We start from the raw sequence: 25,426 nt of genomic DNA, 5'->3' as shown, positions 1-25,426 counted from the left end.
GTAATTAATAACTTCGAATCATCCTGTATCACCATCTGATCTGCACGTGTCCATCTCAAATCACACCAGTCCAATCTGTGTTATGATCACACAGTAGGGGGGGGGAGGTGTGTGTGTGAGTGGAGGATATCAGTTTGGGTTTTATGGAATATGAAGCAGGGCTGTCCCCTCCTCCTCCCCACCACTGGCTCTGACCCTGGGGGGCAATTATGTTGTGATGTGGCAGCCCCCTTCCTCCAGGTCGCCCCATCTGGTCCCCTGAGCCCAATCCCGCTGCCTTGTCGGGCCGCCCGCCGCACCTGCACCCCGGTCCAGATTAAAAGCCCCCGGTCTAATTTTAAATCTGTTAGCGCTGGCCTTTTCTTAGGGGGGAACAAGACTAATCTGTTCCCATAAAGGGCCCTTATTCTTTCCCCTCTCCTGGCTCCTAGCGCCGACAGACCTGCTGCTGAATTATTACTGGCCACGCATTTGTCATGCGGGCCCCGATGTTAAGTGCGTGGCGGCACCGCGATGCATGGCCCTGCGAGTTCATCCTTTTGCCGACCTCATTCATGCTCATTTTTCTGCTGTCTAATTAAGGTGTGGCTCCCCAGCACCTACATACCTCTGCCTCCCCCTGTTGTTCACACTGAAAACTGATGTGACGGCTTTCAGCAAGACGTAAACTCTTTTTAAAAAAATCTGTTAACGAGCAGTGAATTGATAGTAATAATAAACCTGTTTGAATCCTTGATATCACCATGATTCATGATTCAGAGGCGCATATACTGCTGGTAGTACGGCTGCAGGTAACTGACTAGAAGCACTGGACAGCGTTTGGTTTATCATCTCCATCTCAGCAGAAGATCTCAGTGAAACAATGAACACAGGCTGTGAGCATGCTCAGATGTGTGTGTGTGTGTGTGTGTGTGTGTGTGCACATAAACAGGGGAAGATGCTGACCCTCTGCGACAGACTGCCAAAGGTCAGCAGTTGGCGTGAGAGAAGTAACGGTGGAGGGGGAGAGAGGGGGCCGCCAACCATGTTGCCGGCAACCACCTCCCCTGTCCAGTGGCCAGGAGCTTGGATTAGCGGCGCTGTCACTTGCTGTCCGCTCAGGCCTGCTAACACGCTGAGCCCGAGCAGGCCTTAGGTGCTGGTGTTGATGCGCCACTCGACACGTAATTAAAACAATGAGCCGCAGCGCCGAGAACCGGAGACTCAGGGTGCTGCGGCAGCAGTGTCGACGGAGCCCGTGAGGCCCCTGTGGGTGCTCCGGGATGGGCAGAGAGCCCAAACTTAGCAGCCCCCTCAGCGGTGGCCTCAGCTGGGCTGTGGCACCGGGCGACCACGCCAGCTGAGGTGATGACGGCTGACCGCGGGGCAGCCAGAGGTTAATGGGAACGTTTAGAGGACAACTGAGCCTTTTTGTGGTTTGTGAGCGGCAAGAAAATAAATACTTCTAACAGGATCCCTCTGGCGCAGCAGAGCTGGCACAGTTGGTGTTCATCCACACTGTACCCACCCTGCCCCGTTCCCTTCTTTGCCACTGCGAGCGACGCACGTCAACAAGTATCTCCCCTCACTGTGAAGCATTGAAGTGCTGAGCAGGCGTGGCAAGACCTTGCATTCGGCGCGATGAGCTCCGGCCCTAAAACGATTAGCAGCGACAGTACTCGCTCCTCATCCTCACCGCGACTCGCTGATGTTAATGAGACCTGGACTGGCCGTCGCTGTGGGCAGACACGCGGAGAGGAGGACGAACCGGGGAAGATAAAGAGATGATGACAACAGCTGGAGATGGCGGGGCTCGGCCCTGTCACATATCTCATTGGATGGGGGGGCGACGCCACGGAGGTGAGGCGCGATCTCTCCGAACATAATTCCTCCCTCCGGTCCACCGGGGGAGTTGACAGAGGAGGGGAGGAGAGAAAAAAATGGAGGAGTTTAATACTGACGGTCATACTAATGCGCCTCCTCTTCTCATCCATCCAACCTCCTCCCAGCATCACTTCTTTTTTCCCTCCAAATTTCTGCCTCCTCTTTGTTTTCTACCTATCTTCTCCTCACCTTTCGTTGTACCTCCCTCTTGTTCTGCCATTCTGCACGCTTCCTCTTTTTCCGTCCATTCCTTTCCTTTCCTCTAATTCTCACTCTTCCTCCTCCTCTCCACCCCCCCCACCAAACCTCCAAACAGAACCTAATTGGGAGGCGAGAGTGGGGGGCCAGACCTTGACAGACAGGAGGTCAGCGTAATTGCTGCTGGCCATATTTAACATTAAGATAATCAGGCCATTAATTACCCTTTGGATCATTAAATCAGCCACTTGCAAAATGAAATTTCGGCCTCTATTACTCACTTGAGAGACCACGAGGGGAGGGCATTTTTCCATCCATCAGCCTCCCCTCCCAACCTCCTCTTCCCTTACTCTCCCTCCCATCCCTCCTGCTGCCTGGACAAAGCCTCTGCCGGCCTTGTCTCATTTCTCAACCAATTCCTCTTCTTTTACACAGGTTTTAGTCACGGTTCTTGTTGAATGTGGAGAGATTTATGATTTGGATGATGTTTTCACATATTTGCAGTAATTTAGTGCACAATGCAGGAGGACGTTAAGCCACTGAACGATTTAAGTAAATGCATTTCCACACCAAAAATGGTAAATATGTCAACAGCAGAGTGGGGCTCCACAAGTTCTCATCTTCATGTCGATTTTAGGTTTATTTACTTTTGAGTCTAACTCAAATCTGGCCACATTTACACTATTTTCTGAAGTTAAACAGTTTAACTACAACATTTCATTAATCTGATCGACTCTTCCTTCGAAGGCTACAGGCCAGGACATGTTGGTCAAGCAATGAAGTTCTTCTTCATAGAACAAATGTTAGAATTTCAGGATTTTTAGGTGTTTGCTCTTCTCCATGCAGTGAAGTTGTGCCAGAATCTTGTGATCTGAGAAGGCAAATATGTACCAGTTCTCAATAGCTTCTCCCTTATGTTATTGTGGACTTCTATTAAAATCTAACAGTTAAAAATTTAACCTAAATGGGTGCCCAGAGGAATAAAACATAATGTTAAGTGGCTCCAGCAAGACCACCCTTTGACAAATCAAGGTAATTATCAATTTCTACTATGTTTATATGCAGATGATACTCTCTTACAGGCTAAGAAAATATCATTGATGGTTAGCATAGCATATGATGTTTTTTTAACCCCCTCCACACAAGTTTTGTGTTTTTAGTGTGACTGTCTTGGTTTGTATGTACAGTTACGTCCCTGTAACCCCAGTATGTTTTGGTGCTTGCTGACGTCTTGCACGATGGTTTGTAATTTCAGAGGAGCAGTAGGCGTTGAGTGAATGCAACCTCGGTGACACAGCTTCTACATATCATTTCATAGACCGTCACTGGCACTCCATAAAGCTGTCATAAAAGCGCCACGCCTTCCTCCCACTGTGTCTCAGGGTACGTGTGAGAGACCCCTCCATGGATAAATACTACTATGATGAGGGAGAAAGGCAGCATTTTAGCACTTCAATTACATCCTGTTATATACATAAGTTAAAAAACCTGTGAGAACATTTAAGAAAGATTCAGGTGTGGATTTAGAAACACAGATGCCGTTAAACAACCTTATAGTAGCCACTATCAGTGTAAAAATTTCACACAACACCCTGACTTATAATTTAGAAAAAAGTGTATTTTCATTTGCTTGTTTTGTTCAGACTAATAGTACAATACCACAGGAAAATAAACAATTATTAGGTGAATGTCTTACTAGAGGGTTAATAATTAAATCTTAAGTAATTTTGGAGTGCCTACAACAAAACAGGTTTCCAGCTTCAACATCGAGAGGGTTAAAATAGCCTTTGTGTAATCTTAGAGGTGAAATGCAGGACTAAATAAAGCCAGTCACAGAAGGTGTAGAAGTCACAGGGTAAAAAATAGCAGTCAGAGGTGGAGAAACGATGGAAAAGTCAGAGAAGGAGGGGTAAAGATAGAAAGAAAACCAGGATTTATGGAGGGGAAACGACAAACAGCGAGCCACTTAAGGAATGGACTGATAAATACTATCGACAGGACAGCGATGGGGGAGAGGGGAAGAGAGAGATGGAGTTGCAGTGGAGCGTCGCGGGTTAATTGAGATAATATTGACCTCCTCCTCTAATCTCTTCAGGGGGAAACATGCTTCAGATTCATAAATAAATAGGAACATGAGCAACAATAAAAGCATTAGTGCCCTGATGGAGGAGGGCTAATGGCACGTCGATACCCAAGGATCGCTCAGTGTGAGCGAGTGAGTGTGTGTGTTTTTGTGTTGTGTGTATTCAGCTAAGCAGATACAGTCGTAAAGCTGAACTCAAATATATCGACTGTACAGGCATCTCCTTGTGTTTTTATGTCCAACTTTAACCTGGATTTTTATTTATTGTATACATATTTTTAAGTGCTGTATTCACTCGCATCACTTTAATTCTTACTGATATTAATTTGGCTTTAATGTATTTATTTAAAAATTATTATAAGTATGTTTACATTGTTTTTATACTGAAAATTTGATTTCTCATGCACATTAACCTGAGATTCAAGTACTAGGCTGTAAAGATCTTGTGTGAATATTTTTGCCTGCTTTTGTTTTCAGCAGAAAAAAACCCCAAACTATAAACTAGAAAAAAAAAACTATTTATTTTACTGTGATTGCATTGCAGTTTCAGCTCAGCTTATGTTTAATTGATTAGGATGATGAGTCCACGATGAGGAATTTATATGTTCTCTGAAATTAATACAATTAAGTCTGACACATTTAAACCTTTGTTAAGAGGACGTGTAATAAGTGACAAAAGCACTAAATCTCAAAAGAGCACAGCAGAAAGTATAGCTGTGTGTACAGTTTTCATACAGTTGTTGTGCTGCTTGAGTTGGAAAGCATGTTGAAGATATTTCAGATAGCTGGACTCACTAAAGGAACACCGCTTGTAATATTCATTTGTTTACATGTATTTGTTTTGTCTCGGTGCATGTAGGGTAAAAATGTTTGTGTATGTATAAGTGAGTGTGCATCAGTGTGTGTTGGAGGGGAGTAATTATAAAGTGCTTCTGTTGACTAATGAGCGTCAGGGGGGTGAGTGGAGGGGGGGAGGACGGGGAAGTCGATCTTCATGCGGATGGCAGTCAGCTCTAATTTGTTATGATGGCTGCTGGCTTCCCAGGGCTGCAGCATCCGATAATTACACAGCACGAGCACACACACACACACACACATACACACACAAACATGCAGGTACATGCTGATCAACACCAACGTCACGCTGAAGTTCACCGATTTGTTACTATCCCCTGTAGTCTACAAGACAGCGCACATACAGAGGTGGGCTTTTTATTGTGTGACATTTCTGTCAATACCAACACACTCAGTGTGAACCCTGCAAAGCCACACACGGAAACACTGCTCCCTGCCTGCAGCTGGCAGCACTGCACTGATATCCAACTTTCAATATACAAAAAATGAGATCTAAGATCTAACACAACAGTGACTCACTTTATAGGAAGTAAAGTTTTTGCTGAATGTCTTCTCTCTTGGAGACAGTTTTAGAAATGGCGTTCCTCAAGGCTCATGTCTGGGTCCTCATCTATTCACTATTTATTTAAAAACAATAGCATTTTTCAACCAATAAGCAACAGGACTGCTGCCCTGACCTGATCAAAATGGAGGTTTATGAGAGATTATTCCCTGTAGCTTCGGTGTAATCCTGTCACTTCCTGCTACACCAGAAACAACCACACCCATCTTTAGAATCTCGTCATTTCTTCAGACTACACTTCCAATTCTAACCTCCCAGTGGAGCCAAACTCTTTTCCTTAGATGTTTTCTACATTTCCTACCTGCTGGCGTCCGGTCCAGGTTTAAGGCGTCCCTGAGCGTTGGCCTCCCACACGTTGTTGGCCAGCTCGTTGCCAATGGCCGACATCACTTTGATGAGCTCCAGCGGCCACTCATCCAGATCTAGAGAGCGAACCCTAGACAGGTGAGTGCCCAGGTTCCTGTGGATTCCCGAACACTCAATGCAGATCAGGGCCCCAAGATTCAGACTTGCCCAGTCTGGGTCTGAAGGAGACAAGTTCACTCTATTATAGACAATATACCCTTTTTGGGGAAAAAAAGAACTTCGGTTTAATTGTTTGATATGTTATAACAAACAAAGATTACTAAAAGGGTTAGTAAAAAGTAAGAATTCTGGATAAACAACCTTAATTTAAAGGTCAGTGGGGAAGTTTATCTATTTAAACTGTGTTTACAGAGGAAGATCAAGAGATGCAATTTAAACAGTTGGTAAAAGCCAACACCGGACAATCATTGCTCTTTATTTGTATGTAGAAGGTGGCTAACAAGGCTAGAAGAAGTTTAGACCTTGGTCATCATTACAGACCTTCTTAGTCTGTAATCATTAACTGAAATCAGAAAAATCTAATTTGAGAACAAATGGACGAAACTGGAAATGACCTCCATCATTTTATATCTGCAATTAAGTTCTTTCTTTTGGTTTTGGTTTAAATGTGATGTGGTAAAGAAAGAATGTAGCCATTACTGTATTCTTCCTTCCTATTGTCTCAAAAATTGGCAAAAAGAGCATTTGTAAGAATTATGATCTGAGAAGAGCTCACAATGTTGGCCTGCTCGCTGGGAGAGATCGCATCTCTAAGTTGGACAGTGAGAGGCTGAAAATCCTGGACAACAACCTGAAGGATGGAGGGAGTTTCAGGAATTGGACTGAAATTATGCAACTCCTTGAAATAACTGGATCCATTCTTGGATGGTGTCACATCTACACATAATTAATCCCTGCAGTCTAATTTAACTCAGACCATTAAGAAGATACTAAGAAGTCATTCTTGTGTGAACCCTAAGAATCATCTTTCTTGACCAGTCTGATGGTTTATTTGGTTTATTTTTAGGAAGTAAACTAAAGGGTAATGGTTGCATTAGTGAAGGTTTTGTTGACACCGTGGGTGGTTTGTACTCACTCGGTGCTTCGCAGTCGGCACAGCGACCGTTCCCTCGAATGCTTCGTATCGACTGCAGAGCCATCGCCTCTGTCTGGCTTGTCAGACGAGACTGAAACAAAGAAGAAGAAAAAAAAAAAAGAGTTCTGGCTCGCTTCTTTTCTTGAATATATGGTTACTTTACAGTTTGAGGGAGAAAAAAAATAGGATTTAAACACTGATCACACTCTTGTGTTCTTGACAGCAAGGTCTCTGAAATAGGCTAAAAATGTTTAAAACATTGAGCAGATGTGAGTCGCTGCTGTTTTGGGTTATGCTCATCGATGTCGGAGAGCGAAGGAACAACACGATACACAAATGGAATTGGTGAAGGGAGGGGGGGCTGGCGTTTTTTTTTCTTCTTTCTTTTTGGGTGGGAGGGCAATAAAAAGGCTGAGAGCCTGAGGCGTAAACACATCAGGCCTCAAATGAGACGCAGCCGCCTGCTGCAGGTGGAAAATGGCAACACTGAGGCTCGATGTGAGCTACAGTAATTGCTATTTTCTAATTATGTGAGTGAACGCGTTTGTGTGTTTGTGTGCATTAAAGGGCGATTTCGCATGTTTGTTGGTCCTGATGTGGACAAATGTGAAAATGACGCTATGAAGAGACTGAAAGGCTCCAGGAGGACTCGGCTCACCTTGTTCTTGCTGCTCTCGCAGGACTGCAGACTCGCCAGGATCTGGCTCTCGATGACCTGAACCCAGGCGTCTCGCTCCTCGTAGGAAGTGGCTTCAAAGTGCCACGTCTGCCCCGTCAGCGACACGATGGTGAACTCAAAGTTCTCCTCTTGTTCTGTCAGAGAGAGAGACAGAGAGAGAGAGCGAGAGAGAGATGAAAACACATCCTGACCTTACTCTGACTATTTTGATTCAAAAGGTTCGTCATCAAACAGTCGCTAAGCAGAATTTAAAAATAGGAATAAAGTGTGGATGCTCAGCTAAGGGGCTGTAACGACCAACTCTCTCTCACATTGCTTGACAGGACACCTGTTTTACTGACCTACATGACCCCGCCCCCTGCAGCCAGGATGTCACCCAAATTAAGGGTCCCTGGACCATCCTGCCCTCTCCTCTGCAGACATGTCAGCAGGAGAGGCCAGTCATTACAATCAGGGCCAGCTGGAAGGGGGAGGGGGGGGGGGGGGGGGGATATGGATCTGTTACACAGAACCCCCTCAGAGGTTAATGGGACAATCAAGAGCCAATTACCTCAAGTATGTGTGAGCCTGTTGTGTGTGTTTGGATTCAGGGTTGAGGACACTTTTTAAAGCAGCACCAGCAAGGTTTGACAACATGTCTGCAGAGTCACACATTAATGGGACAGTTCACTCAAAATCACATTTTAGTAAATTCAAATAAAGTCTCCACACTGAGACAGTTCTAATGGGATTTACTGCAATACAATGTATAAAAACCTCAAAAAAAGTCACAAAATTAGGAAAGAAAATTACAGCTAAAATACATAAAATACCAGAAATGAGTGGTAACCAACAGACCTCTCCAGCTGATCTTTAAAACACTAACTGATCCAACAGACTGAGCCACGTCAATATGTACCGACCGTTAGACTAAACAGGATATTCAGACTAGACTCAAAAACTTTCACCAATTTTTACCTCCTGTTAAATAAACATAAATTAATTCTTGAGTAAAGATCTACTTTTTAGCTCTTCAAAGCTTTTTTCAAACTTCAGATGACTCATGAGGTGAGCTTTCAGCTGCATGCTGGAGTCTTCCTCAGATCTCCATCTTTATGTTTCCATCTGCAGTTTTTAGCAAACATGAGCAAACAGAAAATCCTAAATGATGATGAAGTGAGTAGAAACCGTTAGAAAAGTCAGTAATAGGAGCTCTGTGTTAAAATTTGATTGGATTTCTGAGTAAACCTCCTTGTGGAGCTGAAAAACCTCAGTGTGTCTGTACAACTGCTTCCATGCCTCGCCACAGATGTTCACATTTGTTCGTTGACACATTGGCCACATTTGGAAACCGTTAGGGCGCACAGACGGGATGGGAGGGGGGCTGAGTATCATCACCACAGCAGATCAGACTACAAGCAGCTTCTGTTTACAATTAACCCCGATCAGCAGGGAAGAGGAGGCAACACCGGGTAATCACTTAATCAAAGGATGGCCTCCAGCATGCCTGATAATTCCCAGGATTCCTCCGTCTCTGCTGGTGTCACCCGGAAATGCTTTCCTCCATCCAAACCTGCGCGGGTCGGGCTCAGACAAAATCTCAGCAGTGAGCTCGGTAATCACTCACGACACGGGCGAGGGTTTCTGGAAGCAGCCGTTCATGACGAGCGGCGGCAGCAGAAGAAGAAGAAGATGATGATGATGAGGGGTTTAATCAGTCGGAGAGCGGTCACGGCCGGCCCGCCAGGGAACGACCATTTGCTCCTCCTCAACTCCAGTCATTTGGCTAATTGGGATCGTCTCAGAGCAGCAGAGCCGAAGCTCCCCTCCGGCTCTGCTCTGGATAATCAATGGCCTTGTCCGAGGAGAGGAAGGACGGAAGGTAAGGATGGAAGGAAGCGCCCCGAGGCGAACGGCGGGCTGAGAAAGCCCCGCACTTCCAGATGAAGAGATTGAAAACACCTTTGCTCTCCAAAGTTTCTCTACTAGAGATAACTGAGGATCGTTGTCATCTGTGAGCTGCTGCAGGCGGCTGACGGGCCGAGCCTGATGAGCTGACGTTAATTAAAACTACTGTTTACAAGGGCTGGCTAACGGCTCAAGGTTAAACCGATCTGTGCTGTAAACCAGCCGCTGAGCGCAGAGATTCAGAGAAACAATGATGAGACTGAACTTTTCTCATGAAAGCAGTGAAACGAGAGGGACAAACTGTGAAGGAAAATATTTAATAAAAGGTTTTCTCACAGTGGAAAAAAGCTGAGAATGTCAAATCTGGACTTTTTTTTTTTTTTACCAAAGTGGATCTTCAAGCTGCTTTTTTCCAGGTGATGTTTTTGGGCAAGGATCCAGAAATAAGTTTTTAGAGGAAGCGACTGAATTAATCAACATTAACATTAATGAAGCCTAATTAAAACCTGCAGCTCCAAACTGAAAATGAGCTGAGAATAATAAAATGTTCAAAAAGCAGCTGAAAGAAAGAAAAATTCACCCCACAAATGTCTGAAAACTGTTTGAAAAATATAAATAAAATCTAAAGAAAGCTAGACAAAAAAATCCAAAAGTCCAGTTACTTTATATTAATAAACATCAATAAACAAAATTTGTAAAATTATATACAAAAAGGCTAAAGAAAACACTGGTCAAACTAATGTTTCTAAAAAATACAAAAAATTGGAAAAATAAAAAAATTGAAAGAATTTGAAAACAAAATGACAGAAAAAGGTGTCAAAATAAAATAATAACTTTTTTACTTTTCTTTAAAAGATACATTAATATAAATAAAATGTATGGAAAAATTTTTATTTTGGTGTCTAAGAAGAAGAATTTTCCGAAAAAACAGGAAAAAAAAAAATAGAAAAAGGGCACAAGATTATCATGAGGAATATTGAAGCTAAAGCACCTAAAATAATTTCACTTAAAGTAAACTAAACCTCCAAAAAAATAGAAAAACATCCAGAGTTTCACACAGTGCTCGATCCTGATTCATAGCCTGGAGCTTACTGACCTTTGATTATTAACTTGATTGCATAAAAAACATGAGTTTTATTTTAGGAGCATCTGTTGCTGCCCTTGGTCAGACTTCATGATTTACAGGGACACTGTGTGACTTCAGAGCGGCTGCTACCATCATCAGACTATCTTCAGAGCAGAAGAAGTCTAAGCTCTGCGTATGAAAGTGTGTCTGATGAAGGGCAAACTGTACATAATGCAGGGAGGAAGTGTGTTCGGAGCTCCTGGGTGAACACCGGGTGCCTCTTCGTTCTAAATGACGGCTCACCCATCAAGCACCGCCTCAGCCCTGCAGGGTCAAGAGCCAGAATCCCATCATAATTAAATTCCCATGATTCTCTGTTTTCAGGGGGAAGGGGAGGGGTGGAGGCTGCTTGACAATTATGGAAACCAACAATCCAGAAAGGCTCTGCCTCTCTGCAGCGTAAATTAAACGGTGTTTCTGGATTTAAATGCTGCACGCTGACCCAGCGCTCTAAACCCGCTAATGAATAAAATCAGGGGGGAAAAGAACCACTCCCACCACCCACTTTTACTATGAAACCCCTGCCTGGACCTCAGCAGCAACACTAATCTTAAAGCATGCAAGGTAGAAAAATGACTCTGAGGAGCTTTTTAGTCTCTTTTAGCTCATAGTTTCAGTTCTCTGAGCAGCCAACAGCTAAAAGAAACAGGATGTCAGAGCTCAGGAGGAGGTGGAGACCAAAAAATATTCACCGGATTATATTATGATAGAAACTAGAAACGGAAACTATATTCAAAAGGTCAAACATGAAACGTGGAGCTTTTAGCTGCTTTATATCCAGGGTGAGGAGCTAGGAGTAAAATGTAAGTGCAAGGACTAAAATTAATTACCTTTAACATTAATGAAGCTTAATTAATGCTGAAAATGTGCAGCTTCAATTTGCAAACGGGCCGAGGGGCAGAGGATAATAAAAGTGTTCAATGTTCACATTGTCTTCTAAAAAAGGAGAAAATATAACAAGTTTTAAAAATATAAGAAAATATCAATAAATTACCAATATTATTTTATATTAGTTTGGAATAAACTCCCTAAGAAACATTTTAGAAAATATGAAAAAAGCAATAGGAATAAAATGACAACATAACTTGGAAAAAGATGATAAAAATCTCTGTACTACAACTAAAATTGCTGTAAAATATAAAGAAATTGCTGTTAGTGTTAGTAAATGTTAATAAATATGTAATACTACTTAAGTGTCATAAAAATAAAAACTTTCTCAAAAAAAGGTAAAAATAACAAAATGTCCAGAAAGTTAACACAAAAAAATGTCAAAGCAATACAGTGGTCCCTCGCTATAACGTGGTTCACCTTTCGTGGCCTCGCTGTTTCACAGATTTTTTTTTGGTGCAATTTTGCATGCTTTTAGTTTTTTGGGTTTTTTTTTTTACAGCGCATTGTGTTCTGCGTCCTGATTGGGTGTAGACCAATGTCAATCAATCTTGTGCCGTGCCTCCTGTACAGTACAGAATGCGTTCAGCTTGCCAAATCAATCTTCGATCGCTAGCAGTGTGACTCTGAAGTGCTGTACTGTATGTTTGCAAGTTTTCTCCCCAATAAAACACAACAATGTCGACAAAACGTCATCACCTGCAGGTGCCTTTGGTTTCATTCTATAATATGCACTTATTTTTCTACAAGGTTTAAACTTTGAGAATGTTTAAACAACAGAGAAAAGTGTGAAAATGTTCATGCCTGTCTGAGAAAAGAGTGTGTAGTGAGGGCTTTTACAGCTTTATACATCTATAATAATTGTAAAAAATAAAGTTGGCTACTTCGCGGATTTCACTTTTCGCAGGTTATTTTTAGAACGTAACTCCCGCGATGAACGAGGGACCACTGTATGACTAGAAAGTGTAAAAAGAGACAAGTAAAGTTGATAAATCTTCACAAAAAATAAAACTAAGTGTCTAAAAACAAATCAAGAACAAAATGTGTCCAAAGCTGTCGGAGAACATGCAGCATGAAGCAGAAAAAAGGCCAGATATTTCCCTCAGGAAGTGGAGGAGACCAAATACGGAGCTAAAAGTAAAAAAACATGCCAGCTTCACATCCTGCTGATGAGTAACTGCTGCATGTGGAAACAATTTTTAAGAATTTATTTTCCTCAACTTTATTTCATACTTTTTACAGTAGTAGTTCAATCCACTAAAAATAACTAAAGCTCTTTCATCGCACGTTCATGGGTAACACTGCTTTACGTGATTAAAATCAACCTCCAAGATCATCCTGGAGCTTCCAAGCACATCGGATTGGGTAATTTCTCATTTTTCTAACCGCTTTAAGGACCATTTAGCTGTGAAAGTTACTTTAAACCCCAAACTTTGAAGGCGAAAACAAACAAGCTTATTCTTCGAAGAATTTTCTAGAAAATCGCGTGTTTGTCTTGACAGTTTAATTTGCTCATTCAGATTGGAAATGAAAGAAAATGTGACTTTAAGCTATAAAAAGAGATTTTAAATCCTCTTAGGAAATCTTCAAAAAAGTCCCCCTGATTTCTTTTCTTGCCCTGTTCGGCCTCTGTTTTTCTTTCTCCATTCGCTGTTGCGTGTGTCTAAATGTATGCACAAGAGCACAAACACACACAAACACGCGGACGCCGACCACGCCGCGCTGTGCTGGTAATTACTGCCACCGCTCTCGGCTACTGTGGGTGACATTCGCGCAGAGAGAGGTGGTGCCGAGGCAATTTGTGAACTCTGACACCGGCAACCTTTAACGGCAGAAAGAGAACAAACCAAATATACAGCATTTACAAGACGCAGGGAGGGATGGCGGCAGGAAGAGGGGGAGGAGGTGGGGACTGGCGGAGGGTGGGGGTGGGGGGCAGGACATGCATACAAGCCTATGATCCATCCGGGATGTGAGGTGTTGAGGCGGCCCAGCGGGAGGTGTATGTGTGTTTGAGAGTGGAGGACGGGAGGTGCAATGAGAGGGGAGGCGTGAGGGAGACAAAAGGGGGCCTCGGGAAACACAAATTAAAAGCCTTAAATGTCACCGCACACAGTATTGCTTTGCGACACAGGTCATTACTCCCCATATTATTCGCAGCCTTTTACAACATTAATAACCTGGAAAATATTGCAGCCGATTGTTCAGAAGTCGCTCAGAGAAAGAAATATGTGGCTCTGTGTTTTTATTTTTTTGTTCTTGAGCAGAAGACGGAGAGGAACAGAACCACAGGAGACACTTCGTGAAGGAGGAAATCACACCAGAAGATGCTGGGGAACACTATCGCACAAAACGCACATCACATTGTGGTGTACCATCACCTGTACAGCTCATGCTTCCAGGGTGGGGTTGTTTGGTTGGCTGTGTCCTCACAGGTGAGGTGGGTGGGGCAAAGAAATACAGGGGAAGGGAAAGACAGATGCTTTCTCCACTGGACCAAACACAGATGGACACACTGAGAAAGAACTGGCTGTATGATTTGCAGCAAAAAGAGGTGAAACCCATCCAAACTGCAGGAGGCAGTGACAGCTGCCAAGACAGCAAGAGGTGGTGAAAAAGATTTAAAATGGCAATTCCAACCTGTGGTACATGGATATAAAGTGGACGGGAAGGTTGACTATGAGTCCAAGTTGGGGAAACATCCCATACTGACTGCAAAAATACCTTAAAACTGACTATGTGAGTCATAAATCCATAAAATTTACCTCTACAGCAACATATTTAGTTTCTTTTAAAACTATATCATTTTTTTTTAAGTTTTTAAACTCTAAGAACTGAAGGTACTTACAGAGTTAGAGTTGCCGCCAGAACAGAGAACTGTTCATTTTTAACCATTCAAATAACTTCTAGGCTCCTTTTTTACAAATAACTATTCTTGCGAAGCAAATATGTAGTTTTTGTTCTTTAAAGTTTTTACTTTACTTATAATTTTTGTAATAAAGCTAGAGGACCTTTCCCAATAAACAAATATACCTGCTAATATTTTGTCTTCAGTCAGACGTATCTATTGGCTACGTCTCTGACCGGACCACCAACCTCAGCTACAGAGAAGTAACCAATCCATGTTCAGTTTACAGCTCGGCTAGCAGCTGACTTTCAAGTTATGGTCCATGATGAGCGTTAAACTCTGTGCTGACCTTAATTTTGGTAAAAAAAGGTGTATAATTTAATATTACTATATATTATACTAGTATAATACTAATACTATAAATATTACTAATTTACCCTCTTTGATTGAGGTTGATGATTCATTAAAGAATTAGCCTTCATGTTATAAAAGTGTCTCAGTGCTGCTTGCTTAAACATGTAAGTGACTCAAACCCAGTTTCATCGTCTTTTTCTGCAAATCACCAACTCATTCATTCCTGGAATCAAAAGCACAAATCTCCAGCACAGGGGGCTCCAACCCTGCAGTGGTGGGAGGGTCAGGGTGGAGGTCAGTTGGGGATCTGTCCTTCCCACCGCAGCAGTTGTTTTTACCTTCTGAGTTCTGCAGACTGTTGGTGTAAATGCTGCGAAGGCTAGAGACACGATTTAGTTTCCAAGCTTTACGTTTGGCTGCATCCCCCGACGGCAGGAAGAGAGAGAAAAGACGGCAGCGAGGAAGGAAACAGGAATAATGTGGGTATGAAGGAAGATCAAACGGGGACCCAAAGGAAGATTGCAGAAGGAATGAAGGAATAACAAAAGCGGGTCAAGTGGGTATGATAGAGGAATGAAGAAGAGATAACAGGAGATCCAAACAGGAACAAAGGAGACAAGGGACAAAAGAAGAGGAATGAATGAGGAATGAAACATGCAGGACCAAAGGAGAGGTGAGGCCAGATTTTAGGAATGAGACAACAAATATAAGACATAGACAGGTAAAGGGGAAGAGGGAGAGAAAAAGAGAGACAGGTATCAAAACCAGCAGTGCAGAGGATGCTATGGAGGGGGTGTGGCTCGGTGCTGAAGTGGGAGGAGCCAATAAGCACAATGAAGGGATGGAAGTCCGTGAAAAATCAACAGAGTACATTTTTAATCCACTACAAATAAAAAAAAAATAGAACTTGTAAAAAATCAAAAGATGTCGATCAAAAAAATTTTCTGCTCACATTTATCTGATAAAAAAAATAACTAAACTAAAAATATTCATGACACTTTAAACCCACTGAAAGTCAAACAACAAGAGCCTCAAAAAAACAAATGATGTTGAGCTACAACTCAACACTTCCTGCAAATTTTCACATTAAAATATAACCAAGAAAGTCAGAAAACTTATTTGCGGGCAATTTAGAGTGAAATATCAGTGTGATGTGCAAGGTTTGAACTTTTATTTCCTTTTTAGAATTGTGAGCTGCTGGTTGGATAGAATAAAACAAAAGTCAACTTGAACTTTGAAATTGCATTAGACAGTTTTCAGTATAATCTCTTATTTCATAGATATGATTAATTATTTTAGTTAATCACCTTTAGCAGAATATAAAGGCAACATTCTTCAAAATATGTGGTATGAAACTGTGATAATGTGATTTTTTTTAAGCATTAAATCAAACCTAAGAGCCAACAAATGATGGGACGATAAAAACACTGAACTTTAACATGATTCTGTAGCTCTGATTCTTCCACAGGTTTGAGCTCTGTGACCTTTGACCTCTGCAAACTCTGTAATATTCACTCCCCCCTGGGGCTACCGCGAGCATTTGCCACCAAAGCAACATTTGCAGAGGATGAAATACAGCCGCGGCTGACACTTTAAATGTTAGTCCGCTTTGTTTTCCTCGATCTGCCATGGGAGGCGAGGCGAGTGATGGAGGGAATGAATCAGGGTCGCGTTAAAAAGGTCACAGGTTGGAGCCCCGAGAGTGCGAGCAGAGAGGCTGAAGCAGAGACCAGAGTCATGGCTCTGAGAAAAAAAACAAAAGCTAAAAAATGAGTCAAGAGGCAGAAGCAGCTTCATGACATAAGACACCACAAAATGATGGGACTTGGTTAAAACTGTCACTACACTCACATCCATGTGCCACGACTCACGTTAACAGGTAGAACCTACATGAATGTCCAGCCTGTTACTCCAGCATGAGCTTTGTTTCAAAGCAGGGGGACGTGAAGTGTTTTCCCTCTCAGTCTAACTCAGATATTATTGGCCTCCTAAGTCAACTCATGGTTTAAACTGGTTTCAAAATGTTGTGTAGCCTGCTGGATCATCTCCTCGGGGATCAGCGATCTGAGGAGGAACCAGCAGCAAGAGTTTCTCTGGAAATCGCTGATCTCAAAAATCGTACATTAGTGGAAGTTTGTAAAAACTTGTTGCTTTTGTTTTCTTCGTTCTCTTACTTTCTGATGTTTTGTCCTTCTTTCGTTTAGCAGGGTGTAGTAAAGCAAACAGAACTCGATATTAGTAGTGAGTTTCGGGAAAATCTAAAGTGATATTTCTTTTGTATAATGGACAAAACTGGAGCAAAGTGGAAACCACAAAAACCTGAAGTTTTAGTATTTTTTAAAGTTTTTAGACCAAATGATGCTGATGTAACTGTTCTGAGCCTCGAAAGAATGTTTGCTTTCTTATTTTGGGTTTTATTTAATAGAATAGAATAGAATTCAACTTTATTGTCATAGCACATGTCACAAGTACAAGGCAACGAAATGCTTTATCAGAAAACTATTTAAGTTTTCTGATTGGTCATCTCTTACTTTTTACCCTTTTCGAAGCTTGTAAATGTTTCTCACCAACTTGTCTAAAAAGCTTATAAGTAAGTAAAGTAAAATTTATTTATATAGCGCTTTTCACAGGTAAAAAAAAAAAAAGTGCTTTACAACACAAGAACATGTTTGTGTAAACTGAGAGAGACTAAAGCAAAGTGACTGACAAGTAACTGCAGGACCACCTGGTCTTTCCTCCACAGAGGCCCTCTTTGTTTCCCTCCTGTTTGACCCCCTCTGACCCTAATTGACCTGTGACGGCGGGCGGAGCCCACCTTTCTGATTAAGCTGCGACTTTAAAGGAATTCAAGGCCTTGATGAAGCAGTCAGAGAGCGGCGTGCTGCAGGTGCATCGACCACCTGACAACAATGAGATGAAGCTCTTCAGCTGAGACACCGTCACACACGAATGTGATCTGAGAGGCACGCACACACCTTAAACATCAGCTGTGAGGAGCTTTCCGTGTGAGGAATCAAAGCCACCATTTCTCAACTTAAACTTCAGGAATGTGGCCACAGATTCAGCTTCAAACTTTTGAAGCTGAACGAAAGAGACTCAGGTCAACTTTCAAAGCTCAAATGGCAGCCCAGTGTCGAGGCTGTGATCAGCAGCGGTTTACCTGAGACAGGTGTGTATGGGCTGCAGATCCACTCATGCTCTCATTATGAGGATTTCTTCAAAGCGAATCAAAGATATGTGTGGTTTGATGTTGTTTCCCCTGGTAGAGGGTTTTATAAAGAATTAAGAGCCGGCAACAGAAAAGGTGCCATGAAGATCGCAAGAATATTAATTCAGAAGTCGAGATATTTTTTGGAAGAAGACAAAAAATGTTCACCTAACAGTTGTTGAGAAGTGTTTCTACAGCTAGGAGAGCAAAGCAACACTGGGCAAGAAAGGAAATATAACAATGTGCACAGAGAGTGCACACAGGTGACTGTTGAGACCACAGACTTGAATGAAACACTGAGTTAGGTCTAATATGAGACTCACAGAGCAGTCACAGTGATCTTTACACATCCAAATAAAAAAGATAAACACTAAAAGTAACAATAGAGACCACTTCCAAACAACTGCAAAACTGACGCATCCAAAAGTCAAAACAAGAACTGATGAGCATTAGGAAAAGTCTCTAGAAGCCTGAGTAAAGTCCAACAAAACAACCAGAGGCAACCAGACAGACGATGGACTGAGTTAAAAGGAAAGGAAAACCCCAACAATCATACGACCCCCTATGAACAAGTGTTTTGGCGACACTGTGAAGGAAAAACTCCCTTTTAACAGGAAGAAACCTCCAGCAGAACCAGGCTCAGGGAGGGGCGGCCAACTGCCATGACCAGCTGGGGGTGAGGGGAAGAAGACTGGTCAAAGACACGGTGTGGAAGAGAGCCAGAGATTAATAATAACTAATAATTAAATGCTGCGAGGTGTATAAACACATATTGAGTGAAAAAGGTTACTGACGAAGAAACACTTCACACATCATAGGAATCCCCCAGAAGCCTAGACCTATTACAGCGTAATTAAGGGAGGATTCAGGGTCACCTGATCCAACCCTAACCATATGCTGTAGCACAAAGGAAAGTTTTAAGCCTAATTTAAAAGTAGAGATAGTGTCTGTCTCATGAATCCAAACTGGAAGCTGGTTCCAAAGAAGAGGGGCCTGAAAACTGAAGGCTCTCCCTCCCATTCTACTTTTAAATACTCAGGAACAACAAGTAGGCCTGCAGTGCGAGAGCGAAGTGCTCTGATAGGGTGATATGGTACTACAAGGTCATTAAGATAAGATGGGGCCTGATTATTTAAGACCTTGTGTGTGAGGAGCTTTATGTATTTAAGACATTCTTGCATTTTAACAAATTGCTGTGTGTTATCTGACTTCATGGATAGAAGTTGGGTGTCATCTGCATAGCAGTGAAAATGTATGTTATGCTTAAGGGATACTCCCTAAGGGAAGCATGTATAACGTAGAGGACTAATTCAAAGACAACCACAAGTAAAAATGAAATGAAGAGCTACATTTATAATAAGAATAAAAGTTAAAACCAAAATAAGTCAAAACATGCATATAAACTTGACATACCAAGGAAAATGCGTATAGAACTAACAAAACTAAGAATTTTTAAAACTGAAGGCTAAAAGAAGTATATCATCAATAGATGAACAAGAACTCTACCAAAGACAATAAGCCAAAACCAAGTCTGAATCAAAAAAGCGTTGTGAACTTGTGAAAACAAACCAAAATACTGCTAATGAGCAAGAATGGCACAAATGAAGTCGTAGTTTGATCCAAAAATCCAAAATGTCAGAGTAGAAACACCGACGTGAACTTGATAAGTCCTTGTCAGTACACCTATAAAACCAACAAAACCAAGACCAAGTCAAAACACAAAACTGAAACAACTATCATAAATCCCAACCCAATAAACTATGAATGCATTAATTAAACTAAACTAGACCAAATGTTACACACTAAAAAAATGCCCTTAAAAATCAAGATAAGTGAAAATCAAAACCCATTCATGGGTTTATCCTATCCTATCCCATGGGTTTAGTGAGTCAGAATCAATGGATGAACCAGACCTACACCAAAGATGACACGCAAGAATACCTTTAAAAAAGTCAAAACATCTTCACGAATCTGACAAGTCCCAGTCAGTACACCAATAAAACCAAGACTTGGTCAAAACAGATGACTGAAATCCGTCAGAACGGTAGTAAAACATCCTCATGAACCATGAAGTCCAACTCCAGGTGAAAACAGGAACGATATAAGACCGAACAGAAGCAACCTGTCTGAAGGCCTGACGGTGGTGCTACAGGTCAGTGAGTCATTAAAAAGTCACACACATTAGTCTGGCCAGAGGTCACAAAAAGCCCCATCTGAAACAAAAAATACTGGTGGGTAGAAGTATCACCATCACCACCAGGAACTTCCACTGATGCAGCAAGCTAAGGGTGAGAATCTCTGAGTGTGTGTGTTGGTGTGGTCCTACCTGGGGGAGCTCGGCCGCAAAGGGCGGTTCCCCCTCATGAATTACGCCAGGCCTCGCTCTGACATGAAGATACTTCACACGCCCGCCCGGCGTGACAGGCGGTGAGCCAGCGGCCGGCCGAGCACGCTCAGTGCTTAATGGCTAAATTGGGAAGACTGTTACTAATCGCTTATTGAATAATGAAAGTGACACAGCTGATAAAAGATTTCAATACACTGGATTATTTATAATATTTCACTTAAGCCTCTCTGGCTGACTAATGTGGGGGCGAGATGAGAGTCGGGAAGCGTCTGATAACGAGTGGCGGTCAGAGGAAGTGATAATAAAACGCTCGCAGAGGGGAAAAAAAGGAGGAGGAGGAGTAAAGCATAAGGAAAACAGAGTGAAGGAGGAATGAAACAGATGAGACAAAACAACGAGGAACAAGATTAGAGGAGAAGATGGAAATGAGGACAAGAACAAGGAGGGGAGACCGAAAACGAAAAAGGAAGCATTGAGGGTGGATGTGAGGAAATAAAGGAAAATAAAGGGATGGAAATGAGCAGAGATGAAGGCAGATGCGGCGTCGATCCGTCACTCAGACAGCCACTTGTCCTGTCAGCTGCTTGATGCCTCGCTGATGGAGGGGCGAACATTACACATCTGCCGCTGCCGCCACATCTGTTCAACGAGCTACTGTGTGTGTGTGCGTGTGTGATAAAAGATCTCGATAATTATCACAAAAACATCAATAATGGTGATAAACTGAGGAGGAATTTAGGATGGAATCAGCCAATCAGGATACAGCAGCGGGTGGAGGTCATACATGTGTGGTGCCAAAAATAAACAGAAAGAAACAAACACAGGTTGATGTTTAGCAGATTTTTCAAATGTATATATTTAAGTTTATTTTGTGTTTTTTATTTATGGTCATTAATGCATATTTCAATATTTTATTCTGTTTTTTCCTTTATGCCAGCCACTTTATTCATACCAAGAATTTTCTTCTGCCGTGTTTAGTGTGAAACACTGAAAATGACGCTGCTACACAAATTAATATTGGATCCAGTCTCTCAGCAGAAACGATCAGCTTTTCCTCCGCAACTTTTCCTAAACTGAATACAACCTTTTACCTCAACTAATTGAAGTCCCTGAAAGGGACTCAAGCTAATTCGCTTGTTCTACTGACTATTATAAACAAAACAAAACAAAAAAAACCCCAACGCCCCCCCAAGAAATCAAAAATCTTTGACCATAATAAAAAATTTCAACATCGAATCTAACCCAAGTCCAAACATTAACTTCATACAAATCAATCTAGCTGAAGGAATTGCTCCTCCAACTGTCCAACAATGATCGCCCAAATGGCGGCGGTCACATCACAAATTCCATGTCTCCATGCACTTCAATGATGCCAACCTGTCACATAAAAATATACAGGGTTACCAAAATTAGCCATTTGCCAGTAACCAGGTCTCTAATTGGCTTTTTGTAACTGTCTTTAAGATTTGTTCTGATCAATTTTAGCTTCATCAGGTTATCTGCAGCTGAATTATTACCAACGACAATGCTTTTGATGTTTGATGTCTGCAGTATTAATATGAAAGCAGGTTTTTCAGCTGTTGTTGAATTTACTAATATGGAGTTACTGCTGTGCATGAACACACTCATTGATCCACAGACTTTACAGAGAAGAGGAAGAAGAAGACTGAACAGGGTGAAGAGATGAAGGGCTGAGAGAATGACAGGATGAAGAGATCCTTTCCTCATTGAGGAGGTCGAAAATCTCAGACAATCACATGACTGCGTTTCCCAGCCTAGGTCCCAAATAACATCTACTAATGTCACTATGAACATTATAGCATCAACACACAAACTTTACAAAAATAGTGAGATTTAAGATTTGAAAACTAGAAAATAAAGGTCAGGTCAGTTTTAAAGATGATATTTTCATATGTATTTTTTAAGAACTAGGCGGGGAAAGTGCGAGGCGAGGGGAGGGGAGATGGCGTTACCTTCCGCAGTACCAGAGAGGCCGTCGGCTTTGAAGTTACTGGTGCTCTTCTTCCGCCGGTGCTTCTTCCGGTTGGCATGCGGCGATGGCGGCGGCTCCATCTTTGGACTGGTGGTGCTGGAGATGCTGGGACTGGAGCAGACGGAGTCTCCCAGGCCCGTGTCTGGTGATTTAACCAAATAAAATCACAAATAGAACTCTACACTGTTGCCATACTGCTCATAAGGGATCAATGGGCTTCTCTTACTATAATACTGCAGGATCTTTACCCAACAGTAAAATAACTGTTGCTGTAGACTGATGCCGAATATAACTAAACAGAACTACTTGGGGGTTTTGCTTTCTAAAGACCCAAGAGCTTTTTGGTGGGTGGAGGATAGGTCGAGGCATCCATCTTTTTCTGCAGTGTCTTAAAAGGGGAAGTTTATGGTTGTGGAGAAAAACATTCAGAGATAATTTGAGATAGTTGTAAGTTTAATACACAAGTGGCCTTTCTTGTTTTATCTGCTGAGAACTTTGGACAGGTTTTAAGATGGTTCTGGATTAAGTTTTTGACTGGTTTCATTTTGGTTTGACCTCAGTGTTTTGTTTTGTTTTAATGCTGCCTTTAAAATCTTCGAGGGCTTGTCACAGTTCTTTAAATTAGCCTCAGGGTCTTGGTTTATTCATGTTACACCAGACTTATTTCTTACACTTGATAATGGGCTTATTGGGACTTTCTTTTAAACTGGTTTAAAACTACTTTCAAAATAGATTTTCCATTGGGTTAAATTAGGTTTGAATTACATTTGGTTTGGTACTGGTTTGGAAGAACTTAGAAGTTTTCTGATTTAGTTTTTGAGTACCCTAAAAAAAAACTTCTGGGGTTGGTTGTGAGCCTAATTTTGGACTCTAGACCTGGTTTTGTAGTTGATTTATGGGTTTTGGAGGAATTGCTGAAGTTCATCAGTGGGATTAAACTGGTGTCTTTTGTCTCTTCTTGTAATTTCACACTGCTGATATTGCGATCAGGATTGTGTGAGGTCCAGACCATCAGATACAGGACTCCCTGCTCTTCATTCTGACTCTGGCTTCAGCTCTTGATCCTGCTGCACATTTACCTTTGATACTTCACTAATGACCTTAATATCCATGGTGGCAAAACTCTTTGGCACAGAACAGCAGCTGAGTAAATCTGAGCACAAAACCTCACACCTCAATTGTTCTATTTTATAAGCAGAACAGTAAATGTAGAAATACGTATATAAAATATCCAGAATCACCACTGACGGGGTCCAAATGGATTAAAGTAAACTATACTGAATCCCGTTCAGGTCGACATGCAGGCTGAGACCTGTGGGTGAGCGAGGCTATCAGCACAGTGAGTGGAGTCTCTCTCTCTCTGCCCTCCACTCTTCATGCCGGCTGCTGACAGCTGTGACTAGCGGCGGAATAAAATAACATTCAGCTTCCATCAATATCACGGCGCGGCGGCCACACTGACACGGGCGCGGTGTGTATCTGTGTGTGCAGATGGAAACACGTGTACACACCACACACACAAACGTATCTTGTCGAGCGCTTGCTGGCCGCCGCGTCCCCGAACGGCAGACAGCCCCAAGGACGGCCATAACTTATTTTACAATCGTTTAGTCTCAGCTCAAGTGGAAAATGTGACAACTTATCTCTGCTGACAAGATGCCATCCCCGAGCGCGCAATTAACCGCCGTGGATTAACGGCCCTCCCATCTGCAAGCCGCGCTCCATCCACGTCAAACCCCACCACCGCTGCCCCCACCCCCCACAACCACCTCCTCCCGCTGCACTCTCTCTCTCAGTCCAACTCTGATTGTTTTTCTGTGGTGTATTTTCCCTCATCAACAGTTTAAACACCAGCTGATCAGACCACACAAACCACCACAGAAGAAGCAGCAGCAGGTCCAAAGACTACAAACTTTTCTTTGTTTTATGCTCCAGAAGGTGGCGGCAAAGCACCTGCGTGCCTAATAAAACTCAAAGAAGAAGCAGAAATTGAATTTTTTCATGAGTTTAAATCTTAATTTTAGTATTTATTTATTGCAGAATTTTATTTATTTTCTTTTAAGTTCTTAGCACTGTTTAACACAAATGTTTTAAGCAGTTTTGCTTATTATTAACTCTGACAGTTGATCTATGGAGGGCAGACCCCACCTAATAAAATATAAACAAAGGAGTATTTCGGAAATGATTGAATTTGCAGTATTTCCTCTATTTATTTAAGATTCTCAGTTTATTTACTTCTGTTTTTAATTTCCTTTCTGTATTTTTAAGATGTTATATTACTACTTATTTTTTTCATTAGCTTATTTAATATGTAATATCTTTGTTTTTCTCATTTTTTTCTTCTCTACAATTATTTCCTACTATTTGGCCTCAACGCTGCTTGAGAACTGAGTGATGAGTTCACACATGTAAGTCTTGACTACTCGTTAATTTTTTTTCTTAATTTCTTATGATGGCCCATTCAGGCTTCCATAATCCACATATGTTGGGAGTTTTACTTTCTTAGACTTTCGAAGACATTTTTTTCACATTTAAAAATATGAAGAAAAAAAAAACTTTTAGCAGAGGAGTTCAGATGAATTTTTAGCTTAATTTAAAGCTAAAACCACAAAACTCTGTCACAAACTTAAAGTTAAACCAGGTTTCTCTTATTTTCTTTTTATAAAATAACATTTGTCCCAATTATTTTTTTCAGATATTGCTGTAAGATCTGTAACATTTCTCAGATCTCTGACAGAAGGATTCATGACTTCATCACCATTTTTAAGGTTAATTAATATCTTACTCTTGCATAAATTACCTTTTAAGGGTCCACAGGAGTTTAAAGGCGTGCCCTTGCACCTATAGAAACTGTGTGTGTGTGTGTGTGTGTGTGTGTGTGTGTGTGTGTGTGTGTGTTGCCCCTGGGAGCCCATTGAGAGCGTTTCACAGCTTTAAACGTTATTTGAGGAAGGCTGGAGGCCCCAGAGAAGGAGCTGCTACTCAAGCTTAACATCAGGCTCATACACAGCCTGACAGCTGTCAGTCTCAGCTTCCTGCTCTGTGTGTGTGTGTGTGTGTGTGTGTGTGTTAGGTTAATATGGCACTTTAAGTC

The 25,426-nt window shown here is 41.9% G+C and overlaps 1 protein-coding gene across 7 annotated transcripts in view; it reads right to left on the bottom strand.

The window, feature by feature from the left end:
* Window positions 1–25,426, bottom strand: part of agap1 (ArfGAP with GTPase domain, ankyrin repeat and PH domain 1) — a 170,149-nt gene that overhangs the window by 18,265 nt on the left and 126,458 nt on the right. For 6 of the 7 annotated variants that reach the window (XM_025902797.1, XM_025902795.1, XM_025902796.1 and 3 more), the window contains 4 exons: window positions 22,313–22,474; window positions 7,661–7,815; window positions 7,003–7,093; window positions 5,863–6,085 (listed from right to left, as the gene is read on the bottom strand). In XM_025902797.1, coding sequence (XP_025758582.1) covers window positions 5,863–6,085; window positions 7,003–7,093; window positions 7,661–7,815; window positions 22,313–22,474 — 631 coding nt within the window. The remainder of the gene's footprint in view (window positions 1–5,862; window positions 6,086–7,002; window positions 7,094–7,660; window positions 7,816–22,312; window positions 22,475–25,426) is intronic. The other variant, XM_025902793.1, reaches the window with a different exon arrangement.

Source organism: Oreochromis niloticus, linkage group LG23 (genome assembly GCF_001858045.2).
Source record: "Oreochromis niloticus isolate F11D_XX linkage group LG23, O_niloticus_UMD_NMBU, whole genome shotgun sequence".
NCBI lineage: Eukaryota > Metazoa > Chordata > Actinopteri > Cichliformes > Cichlidae > Oreochromis > Oreochromis niloticus.
The sequence above is the reverse complement of the archived record's forward strand: the minus strand, read 5'-3'. Positions and strand labels throughout refer to the sequence as shown.